This window comes from Mus pahari, chromosome 6 (assembly GCF_900095145.1).
Source record: "Mus pahari chromosome 6, PAHARI_EIJ_v1.1, whole genome shotgun sequence".
NCBI lineage: Eukaryota > Metazoa > Chordata > Mammalia > Rodentia > Muridae > Mus > Mus pahari.
This window is the reverse complement of record NC_034595.1, coordinates 87,484,207-87,496,463: the sequence shown is the minus strand read 5'-3', so window position 1 is coordinate 87,496,463 and position 12,257 is coordinate 87,484,207. Positions and strand designations below refer to the sequence as shown.

The window sequence follows — 12,257 nt, the reverse complement described above, 5'->3', positions numbered from 1 at the left end:
TCAATTCCCAGCACCCACAAGGCAACTCACAACCATCTGTAACTCCAGTAGCAGGGGATCTGACAGTCTCCTGGCCTCTGTACCAGGCACACACTTGGTGCACAGACATACATGCAGACAAAATACCCATGCACACTAAATATATAAAACTTAATATAAAATTTAAAAGGTACTAGTAGTGAGTCTAGAAGCAAGACATTTTCATGGTCACGGGTTTCTGGTCCAAGACGCTCCTAGAGCCTTCTCCATACTGTTTTCACTCTGGTTCTCAAGTCAGTTGGTTCTGTATTCATCTGTTCTTTAATGAGCCGTACTGAACTAGTCTCAGACAGAGAACACAATGGATCAGGCCTATCTAGAACTAAACAAAGTAACACTTGGGTATAAAGTTTATAAAGTAGATCCAGGGTCAGGCCTCACTCTCCCTATCTGTCAGCTGTCCACAGAGGCCTCCTGACCAACTGAGGCAGCAGGACAGGAAGAACCTGTTCACTACCATCCTACGGGCACCTAAGAGCTTCCTGTTCACTACTCTGGAGATCTCAGGGAAACCAGGGAATACATGCCACTTTGTTTGCCTCCCCTCTGTGTGAGAGCAAAACAGAGAAGACAAAGAGATGGGAGAGAGGTTCTGGAAGCCGTGCTGCTTTCTCCCAAACCTACCTGAGACTCAGCATCTCTCAACCTTCTGGGTTCCCTAAGTCCTCAGTCAAACAGGTCAAGGCTAAGGGAAGGAAAGTGAGACTCACCATGCTTGATGAGTGGTTCCAGGAGGCAGCAGTGATAGCGTCTCCCATCCGATTCCTCCGGGTGAGTACCTCTGATGCAGTGAGGCTACTTTGGGTCCTCCTCGAGGAGAGCTCAGGAGCATCCCCTGAATTCCCTACTTTTCGAGCGCCCTGTTCAGATGGGTGTGACCTGGGCTGTTCAAGTTCTAAGAAGTCTGTGGAAGACCTCTGTGTATAGGCGTTAGTAGCTTCCATGTTTCTACCTATTCGAGTTGGGGGATCTTCTGAACATTTCAAGTCTCTCTTACTCTTCCAGGCATTCCGCACTGTGATGTGTCTGGTGTCTGAAGAGGCTACCTCTGAAGAGGCACTATGGCTTTTCCACCTGATTGTCTCGGCTGGGGGCATATGACTATTCCTCTCCACAGACTCTGATGGCTTGATTAGAATGCTGCTCCGAGAGACCACTGTCTCTGCTCTATTCTTTGGAGACCCATCTCCCACTCTTTCAGCTTCTGTGAGCTGTAAAGTGATGTCATGTTTATGAATAGAGAGCTCAAGAGGGGAGCTGACATGGTTGCTAACTGCTGTGAGCTCTGGGGGCCCCACCTGGATGTTGCTGGTGGATGTATGCCTCTCCCTTGGAGCCTCGCTTGGGACGGCTCTAGGCCCACTACTGTCAGAGGGGTAGATGGTAATGCTGCTTGTCACTTTGCTTGTCACAGATTTAGAGGTGGATTTCTGCTTCTCCAATACAACCTCAGTTCCAGATCCACCCATGATTTTTTTCACATCTTTATCAATGATGACGGGTTTTATAATTGCTCTAGACCGCAGGGCCTCTCTAGGGCTGAAGGGCCTTTGATTTTTCACCCCAGCACAGTTGGCATCTGGGAATTCTATAGCATTGGAGGAAGGCCTGGTAGGTTTCACAGAGTCATTTTCTATTGCAGCATTTTTATCATTTTCAAATAGGGCAGTTCTAGTTCCCCCTCTGGACTTAACCTTTTCTCTTGAGTTTGGCTGTGGTTTGGGCTCTGGCTCTGGAGTGATAGTTGTGTTCACCAACTTGGCAGTAACAAAAGACTCTATGTCCAGGTCATCATCTGAGTCTGGCTTCTCTCTGCCACTGGATTTGATGACACGGCACCTCAGGGCTTCATGCTGACTGCTGTCTTCCATCACAACTGCTACAGACTGATCAACTCCTTCTTTATTTGGCAATGAAAAGCCCTGAAGGATATTTTCTTGGCTTCTTGAACTATAAGGATATTTTGGTAAAATAGGAGCTTTAGAATTTGAAAAATTGGCATCAGCCTCTAGGCCATTGGCAGCCTTTTTGCCCTTAGAAAGTCCTTCTGAGGAGGCTCTTTGAGATGAGGAGAGAGCTCCGATGGCCTTAGAGCAGCTAGACTCTACAGCCTGTGTTCCCTGACTTGCATGGCCAGGTACCTGTCCTCTCTTCCCACAGTGTGCCTCAGAGGAAAGGTCAGAAGTCTTATCACCTCTCCCTACTATATCATTGGGCCCAGATCCATGAGTAGAATCACTAAATGTTCGCGTTGTCTTCTCAACTTTTCCCTTAAGTCCACTCTCAGTGCCTGGCTTGGGAGCTCCTTTCCAAACTTTAGTGTGCTCCTGGGCAGCAGGGGGGTAACGGCTAAGCACTGATGGCTGCTCCCTACCTCTTTTCCCTTCACTATGAGAGGACCCAGGTGCAAATCGGTCTTCAGTTCTCTTTGTCTCCTGAGTCCCACTGTCTGTACCAACCCCCATGTTGGAGGCTTTTGCTGCCCTTTTGTTTGTGAAAACAGGAGAAGAAGCCTGTTTGCTGCTTAGAGAATAGTGTTCATTACTGAGAGCAAACTCCCTGTTCCGGAGCCTTTCCCGCTTATGTTGGGGAGACAGTTCCCGTGATGTATGCTTGGACACAGAGGCCTCACTCCCATGGCCTTTGAACTTAGTCCTCTCATGCCTGCCTCTGCCCAAAAGAAAAGCATCTTCACCTTCTATGTCCCCATTTCCTAACTCTTTTTGTTTCCTGACTTGAAGCTTTATCTCCTCTAGCTGGCTAGCTAAGCTTCTGTTTCTATTCAGTTCAGTTAGGTAATTATCCTGAAGGTCATTGTTTTTAGCCCTCATTTTCTTAAGCTCCTCTTCCAAAGATTCAAAATGTTTGATTTGTGTCTTAAGTTTCTCAATCTCCTGGTTAAGGTCTTTGACTTTGTTGTCTTCCTGATTCCGGTTCTTTTCATTTTCTGATTTGTCTCTAGTTTCATTCTCGACCTGCTTTAGGTAGTCTAGACTGCCCTTCCTTTTTGACTCTTTGGATGACAGTGTAGAGGAAATGCCGTCTTCTATCCGTAGGTCATTCCTTTCCAGAAAAGTGGAAGCGTTTCTCATGTGGTCTCGGTTCATTTTCTTGTTCTGCTCCAGTTTTTGAGTAAGCTCTTTTATTAATTTCTCATTTTCTTTCTCCTTTTCATTCAAGTATTTTCTCTCATTTACAAAGCTCAGGGTTAATGATTTTAGCTTTTCTAATTCTGATACTAAACTCTGCTCAGTTTTATCTAAGCGGTCCTCCGAAGATTCTAGTTCTTTCACTTTGACTCTGAGCATTTCCAACTCAGAAGAGATTTTCTTGGTCAGATTTCTCTCTTCATTGAGGCTCAAACAAAGCTGGGAACATTCGTTCTTACTCCTGCTCAAAGCCTCCTCTAACTTCTCTAAATCAACCATTCGTTTCTGAAGCCGCTCAATTTCAGATTTTAGCTCTCGGGTAAGGTTTTCTTCCTCTTCAAGTTTCTCCTTCATCATATGACATAGGTCCTCTGCTCTCTTAATTTCCTCATCTTTACCTTCAATCTTCAGTACCCGCTGGCGCAGCACCTCTATCTCAGCCAGCATGCTGGAGTTGCTGCCCTCTGCCTGGATCACCTTGTCCTGGAGGTCCAGGAGCTCATCCTCAGCTTTCTGGAGGTTTTTTGTAGCTTCCTCTAACTCATCAAGGCGGCGGCTCAGGCTCTGTAACTTAAATCGCAGGTGGCGGTTGGAGGCAGCATCCTTGTAGTTAGCGAGTTCTGCCATGTCTACAGTCAATCAAGATGGGCTGCTAGAGACATCCAACTACACTGGAGAAACTGGTTACCTTTCGCTTGGCATCCACAACCTTCTTTGGCAACTGAAGACCATTATCAGTCTATAGAATAAAAGCAGAAAGCATGACTGTAAAAAGAGCTCCAACCTGCAGTCCTTGTAGAGGACATAGCAGCTACATACAATTTTAATGGCTCAACTTGAGTAAACCTGCAAAACAACCCTGTTCTATACAGCTGACAGTGAACTGTAGCACCTAAGCACAGCATGGCATAGAAGTGCCAGGGAACCACAATCCTCACGGCAGAGCACAAGGACCTCTACCACACACACAATCTCCACCCTTTCTGTATTCATTTAGAAATAGAGCCTTTTTCCCTTAGCTAATACAGAGTCCAGCCATTACCATTCTCCTGTGTTTCTTTGACATGGGATTTTTTTGGGGTACATTTTGGCTGTAGTATTGGTGGTAGAATGTACTTTGATGGATCATCTCTATTTCTGTATTTATTTCTGTATTTATTTATTTATTATTACTAGACCTCAACTACAGCCTTCTCCCCCTCCACTCTCTGTACTGTATGTAGTCATGCACTTTGTATTAATGTATTAGAAATCTACAGATCTGTTTTGTACTTTTTATACTGTTGGATACTTATAATCAAAACTTTACTCTAGGGTATTGAATAAATTTAGTCTTATTAGAAAAATAAAATAAATAAATAAAATGAGCATTGTCCTCTTTCCCCAGTGCCCTTGAGAAAACATGTGGTGAGCTCTTGGTAAGAATACACTAAATAATCCTGAGGTAGGAGGAGGGATAGGGAGGTTCACAGACCAAAGGAAGGAAGAATATCTGAGACAAGTTGGTGAAAGAACCGTATGTAAAAGAAATCCTGTGTCAAACAGAATAAAGTTAAGTCTGCTTACACAAGTTATACAAAAGAAAAACACAATTATAAAAGTAACAGGATTTTTAAAGTTGTCTCAATCCATCTAGCTGTTATGACAAGAGATACAACACTGGATCTTTATAAGGACAAGATGAAGATCTGGAAGCTGGAAAATGCAAATTGAGGCCACTGGTAGGTTTTTCTCTGCCAGGTACAGGCCTGGTATCTTCTGCTAAAGAGTACCTTAAATCTGTGGACTTGAAAGTGGAAGGACAAAAAGGTTAAGATACTAATTCTGTATGGGTGACAAACCTAATCACCTCTTAAAGGCCCCACCTCTTAATTATATTGTGTGGTATTAAGCTTGAACATGAGTTTTGTGGGGCACACAAACATTCAAATCATAGTAACAATCTCTGAAGAGTCATCAATTGAACATTAACTGAGTGGCAAGTACAAATAATACTTATATAAACTGTCAGACTAGAGTTTTATACCCCTTAAACTACCAAACCAAATGGGTTTAATCTAATGAACTCATGAGCACCACCATGAATTGGACAGAGCCACGTGCACAGTATATGCCAGCGCCAGCAGGTAACACGTTCTCAAGCTCATGTTCAAGGCTGTAACACAGCTGTGATGGCTGGTGTTAACTGTCTACTGGACAGAACCTAGCCTTACCTGGGAAATGGGCCTTGAGCATGGGGTGGGGAAGTTTGACTATGTTCATTGCTGCCTGCTGTGTGTGGCTCCTTTCTTGACAAGGATCCTGTCCTATATAAATGGAGAAAGGAAGGTGAGCAGCAGTGTATATTCATTGTTCTCTGTTTCTGATCGTGGATGTGACAGGACCAGTGCTTAAGATACCTGCTACCTTGATGGACTGTGCCCTTAAACAGTAAGCTGAAATAAACCCTTTCTCCCTTGAGTTGAGTTTATTTAGCAAGGTATTTTATCACATCAACAGAAAAAGAAACAAACACCTTAACAATTCTAAAAGAAGCAAGGCTCAGATACAGAACTTTATAGATCAAAATGAACAACAGAGAGAAAACTAAGACAAAGAGGGAAGACGTAGGAGTCATTAGACCAGAAGACAGACAATTTTCTAAGTCAGTTTGAGCACTAAGATGACAAAGATAAAAGCACAAAGCAGCTATGAACTATAGACACAGACCTTAAAAGGAGTTTAAAATATCAATAAGTAAAAATAAGGAAAAAATCAAATAAAGACAAAAGATAAAAATAAAGCCAAATAAAATTTGTTAGAAAACAAACTTTACATTATCCAGTTAATATACAGCAAAGGCTAACAGATGAAAATCATTCACAAGTTTATAAATGGTATTCTGTAGATGTGCTGGATTTGAGAAAATTTGAGGAAAGTGTCAATAGCTATGAATAATTATGGAGTACATTCGCCATTTGTAAAACAAATCTTGACTTCTTCAGTTAGCAAAAATAGAATAATCCCCGAAGACTGAAAAGATATGCCACCAAGAGCAGTATCAGATCCTGGGCCACAGTTACAATGGCTATCATGGTGGGGAGAAGAGGCTAGAGAGACAGCACAGAGAAACAGAGCCAGAGGTGTCAATATTTCTAAAGAGCAGCTGCTTGGTGAAGGTCAATATGCTGAGGTAGAGGAGCAAGCAGTATATGATGAAGAAACATCTGCATTATGTCACATAGCAGCCTTAAATGTCTGAGACGAGGTTGAAGAAACAGGAAAAAGACTTGAGCCATTTAGTCAGGTTGTATAAGGTCCAAAAAAATCACTTGTTGACTTTTTTTTACAAAGATTAACTTCAACTATATATAGATATCAGATCTACTAGTTAGGAAAGCACTGATTGAATCTTTGGCTTTCTTAAATACTAACACTGGATTTAAAGAGGTGATCAAGCTGTTGTTGTTACTGCATGATCAGCACCTATTGATTAATGGATTAGGAATAAGATTGATATTATATCTCATTCTCCTGAGAAAACTTTAATAGGAGAAGCCATTCCAGGGATTGTGAGAAAATCCAAACTTGCAAATGTCTAAATTGTGATGAACAAAGTTATTTCAAAAGAAATTATAAAGAAAATAGAACGGAGCTCAAAAGAGAGCCTATGCCTTCTGGTAGGTGCAAAAGATAGGGCAAAGGCCAACATTGGACTAATGAATGTAAGTCAACAACAGATAGATAAAAAACCACCCAGGGAGGCCTCTTTCAGGCCCCAAGACCAAATTCAAAACAACAGCAGAAATCTTCATTCACAGAACAATTAATTAAACAACACTGTTCTAAAAATAAACATTAAAAACCTAGATATCAAAGTCAAAACAACTTCAACAGATGAAACAAACAAAAACAAACAAACAAAAGAAGCCAAGAAACAAATATTCTGGCAAACTTCTATAGATGATCAGGGGCTAAAACTTAAGGTGTTTATAGATAATAAAATTAGCAAAATGGCTGATACTGATGTAACCTTAATCTCTTCAAAATCTTAGTTTCCAGATTGGGCTCTTCAATAGATAGATATCTAATTTCAACGAGTTAGAAGTGTATCCCAGGTAAAACAAAGTATTAAATGGCCTAAATGTAAAGCCAAAAGGTCAAATAGGAAATTTGAGGCTGTATGTGGTTGATATAGCCATAAATTAATGGGGAGACACGGGTTACCATTCCTCCAAACTTCAAGGACAAGCCATAAAATAGGAGATGTTCTTGATGACACTATTAAAACTTTTTATCAAGAAGAGTCATGGACGGTCCAAATTATCCATAAACAAGACAACAGCAGCTGACTCTCCAGTGGGAGAGAGACTGCTAAAAGAACACAAATGGCCTTGCCACTAAGGACCATCACACGAGGATAGAACAATGGCCTATGGCAAAAGAAAATTACAAGTACTAGAACAACTATATAAGAGCAGCTGGAGGCTCAACACATAGAAGAGTCCACCAGTCCTTGGAATTCTCCTTTATTTGTGATTTAAAAAAAAAAAAATCTAGCAAATGGAGGTTATTGACAGATCTGAGAGCAATTAATAAACTCATTCAGCCAAAGGCTTCTTTACAGTCTAGAATCCTGTCATCTTCCTTGTTACCTAAGGAATGACCTATTATAGTAATTGACTTAAATGATTGCTTTTTTATGATCCTTTACAAGAACAATATAAAGAAAGGTTTACTTTTTCAATACCTACTTATAATAATAGCTGTCCAATAGAAGGATATCACTGAAAGGTATTGCCTCAAGGAATGTTGAACAGTCCTTCTTTATGCCAATATTTTGTAGGTTATAAATCAGCCATTCGAAATAATCCTTAAGCCATTTCCTCAATCCATAATTTACCATTATATGGATGATATTTTGCTGGCTGATTCAAATGGAGATACCTTAGAAAAAATGTTTAATAAAACAAAAAAAATTTTTTGCTTTATTTGAGATTACAAATTAGTCATGAAAAAACACAAAGAGGTGATTCTATTATTTATCTAGGACATAAGTCTGCAGAAAATTCAGCCATAAAAGACACAAATCAGGAGAGACCAATTAAGAACTCTTACTGATTTTTAAAAATTGCTGGGTGATATTAACTGGCTACAGACAACAATTGGACTGACAATTCAAGAGCTAAGTAATTCATTTCAAACTTTACTAGGTGATAAAAAGAATTAAATAGCCAGGCGTGGTGGCGCATGCCTTTAATCCCAGCACTTGGGAGGCAGAGGCAGCTGAATTTTTGAGTTCGAGGCCAGCCTGGTCTACAGAGTGAGTTCCAGGACAGCCAGGGCTACACAGAGAAGCCCTGTCTCAAAAAAAAAAAAAAAAAAAAAAGATTTAAATAGTCCAAGAAACTTAACAGCTGAAGCTGAAAGGGGATTGACTCTGGTCGAAAAGAAACTAGAAGATGCACATACAAGTCATACTGACCCAAAGATGGTCTGTATTTTAGTTATCTCGCCTTCTACTCATTCTCCCATAGGAATTCTTATGCAGAGAGATTATATCTTAGAATGGATATTAGCTCACAAATGGAATAAAAAATTAAAAACATATAGAAAAGGTTTCTGAATTTATTCTAAAAAGAAAAATGAGACTTTGTCAATTAGTTGGAATAGAAGCATCTGAGATTTTGATACCTTTTACTAATAATACTGAGATTACCTCATTATGGGCACAAGATGAACATTGGCAAAGAGCTTGAAGTAATTTGGGGGGAGGATATTAACAACAAATACCCAAAACCAAGAGACTTCAATTTATAAAAACGAATTGGATTCTCCCTTGTATAATAAAAGAAACACCAATTTCTAGAGGCCCTACATTCTCTACTGATAAAAAAAAAAAAATCAGAAAATGTAGGTTATAAATCAGGAAAAAAAATAGTAAAATGGTTGAGGGTCCTTATGATTCAGTTAAAAAATCAGAGTTATACACAATTCTTACAGTATTATTAGACTTTTCAGAATCTCTTAATACAGTTACTAAGTCTCAATATGCAGAAAGAGTTGTCTGTATATCAAAACTGCTGAATTAATTCAGGATGATTCAGAATTAATTTCTCTATTTATTCAAATACAACAAGTAATCAGAAATGGAAGCCGGGTGTGATGGCGCACGCCTTTAATCCCAGCACTTGGGAGGCAGAGACAGGCGGATTTCTGAGTTTGAGGCCAGCCTGGTCTACAGAGTGAGTTCCAGGACAGCCAGGAACCCTGTCTCGAAAAACCAAAAAAAAAAAAAAAAGAAAGAAAAAAAGAAAGAAAGAAAGAAAAAAAAAGAAATGGAAATCATCCACCATATGTAACACATATCAGATTCCATACAGGTCTACCAGGTCTTCTAGCACAAGGTAATGCTAAAACTGATCAACTATTAATAGGAAATATACTAGGAGTCTCAGTATTTCACTAAAAACTACCATGTGAACAACAAAGGTTTAAAAAGAGATTTTTCTATCATTTAGCAACTAGCCAAGGAAATTATAAAAAAAAGTCCTATACTTGTTCTTTATATAACCACTTCATTTCCTGCTGGGAGTAACATAAAAGGTACCCAGAGAAATGAAATTTGGCAAATGGGTATGTTTTATTTTGCAGAGCTTCCAAAATTAAAATATGTGCACCATACCATAGATAGATATTAAAGATTTCAATGGGCAACTGCTTTAACTTCTGAAAAGGCTGATTTGGTAATTACACATCTATTAGATGATATGGCAATTATGGGAATACCTGTACAAATTAAGACTGACAATGCTCTAGCATGTATCCCTAGTAAAATGAAACAATTCTTTTTACATATTTCAATATAAAGCATACTACAGATATACCACATAATTCTATGGGACAAGCAGTCGTAGAGAGATACAATTATACTATAAAAGAAATGCTTAACAAACAGAAAGGGGTAACAAAGACCTTCAGTCATAAATTACATAATGCTTTATTGACCTTAAAAATTCTTGAAGCTGGGCATGGTGGCACACGCCTTTAATCCCAGCACTTGGGAGGCAGAGGCAGGCGGATTTCTGAGTTCAAGGCCAGCCTGGTCTACAAATCGAGTTCCAGGACAGCCAGGGCTATACAGAGAACACCTGTCTTGAAAAAAATCAAAATCAAAACAAACAAACAACAACAACAACAAAAAAAAAACAACCAAAATTCTTGAATGCTAATAAATAAAAAAACAGCTGCTTAGAGTCAATGGACTATGGGAAAAAACTGAACTAAATCAGCCTGTATATATTAGGGATGTCTTAACATCTAAATGGAGGGAAAGAAAGAGGGTATGCCCATGTCTCCAGAATAGAAGAAAAACTATGGATTCCACCCAAATTGATAATACTCAGATATGACCAGGGAGCATCCCTGAAGATCTTGGCTGCAGACAGGAAGAAAGAAATCAAGAAAATCAAACAGGACAGGTAACAATTTGTTGATCCTTCCATATGCAAACAGCTCTGAGATTGGCTGAGACATAAAAATGTCTCCAGCCAGAATTTCAGCTTGCTTAGCCAATAAATAGTTCTTTGGCTACAAAGTCCTCAGGACTCATCATGCCAACTTATAAACAAAGATTGATGTCTTTCACCTGCTCAAACAAGAACAGAGAATCTTCATTAACTGATTTGTTCACCTTGTACATTCCATAAATATGTTAACACAGAACTATGTATTACTTGTGACAGTTTATATATTTACAGATACCAATGGAGTCTATTCACCCTTGTGGATGTTGAGATGCTCAGGCTTACTGATCCAGCTTCCTGCCTGCTCCTACCTCAGACTACTTCAATGCTGTGTCTTCTGAAGACTTGCTTTCAGGACGACTTCAAAGCACCCTACTTACTTGCCCACCCTTTCAGACTGTCAATCACGATGTTACGCCTGCACCTTCCCAACATACAGAGACTAAACAACAAATGCTACAGCTAACTTTCTTAAGACTAACCATTTTCACAATTTTCTTGGGCTCCCAAAAGGAATACTATATCTAAAATCAGCAGGAAGCAATTATGCGAGAAGCAGGGCCCATTTCCAAGAGGAGGAGTAGATGATTTTTGGTCCTTCAATGGGTGTTGGATGTTTGTCATCATTAAAAGAGGGATGGTTAGAGCTGGAGAGATGGCTCAGTGGTTAAGAGCACTGTCTGCTCTTTCAGAGGTCCCAGCAACCACATGGTGGCTTACAACCCCATCTGTAATGGGATCTGATGCCCTCTTCTGGTGTGTCTGAAGACAGCTACAGTTACTCATATACATAAAATAAATCCTTCTTTTTTTTTTTTTTTTTTTTTAAAGGAGGGATGGTTACAGTAGTTATGATCTTAGACAGGGAAGAAACAAAATAAGGTGTTTAGATTCAGGGATTTTTTTTTTCTTTTCTTTTTTTTCTTTTCATTTTTTTTCTTTCCTCTATTCTTCCTAGCTAGGGTTGGGGAGGAGGGGACGGTGGAGGAGAGAGGGTGAAAAGAGAAAGGGGGGATATAGAAATATAAGAATAATAGGAAAAGGGGGGTAGATCATTGAATTTACTTTTAAACCAAAAAAAAAAGTTTTTATAGCCATAATCTTAACATTGGTATAGATCTTTGTATATTGATATAAAAATTAAGGTTATATTTTGTTACATTGGCATAACATTTTGTATATTTATACAAATTTAAAGTTTTTGATGCACATAATGTATATGTTTTCAACATTTGGGATATTTTACCAATATAATTCTTAAAGATAAAACAAAAGTTCTATTCCTTTTAAGCCTGCTATTACAAACTGTTTAGGATAATTAAGTAATATGAATTAAAAGTCAGACAATCAAACTTGAGGTCATATTAGATACTAGTTGAGTTAATTACAGTAAGATGTTTTCACAGTTATTCAAATAGTAAATAGAATAAACAGTGGGTGACAATTCAGATATACAATAGATATCAGATATACAAGTCAGCCTCTTTCCCCAGTCATCCCTGTCATTGCTCAATGGGCACATGAACAAAGTGGCCATGGTGGTCGAGATGGAGGTTATGCTTGG

The 12,257-nt window shown here is 39.3% G+C and overlaps 1 protein-coding gene across 2 annotated transcripts in view; it reads right to left on the bottom strand.

Annotated features, from left to right (window-relative positions):
* The window catches only part of Luzp1 (leucine zipper protein 1), an 82,905-nt gene that overhangs the window by 5,930 nt on the left and 64,718 nt on the right, over positions 1-12,257 (bottom strand). Inside the window, exons 3-4 of one of the 2 annotated variants that reach the window (XM_021200472.2) lie at positions 5,402-5,494; positions 750-3,927 (exon numbers count right to left, since the gene is read on the bottom strand). In XM_021200472.2, coding sequence (XP_021056131.1) covers positions 750-3,815 — 3,066 coding nt within the window. In that variant the 5' untranslated portion in view covers positions 3,816-3,927; positions 5,402-5,494. The remainder of the gene's footprint in view (positions 1-749; positions 3,928-5,401; positions 5,495-12,257) is intronic. The other variant, XM_029539605.1, reaches the window with a different exon arrangement.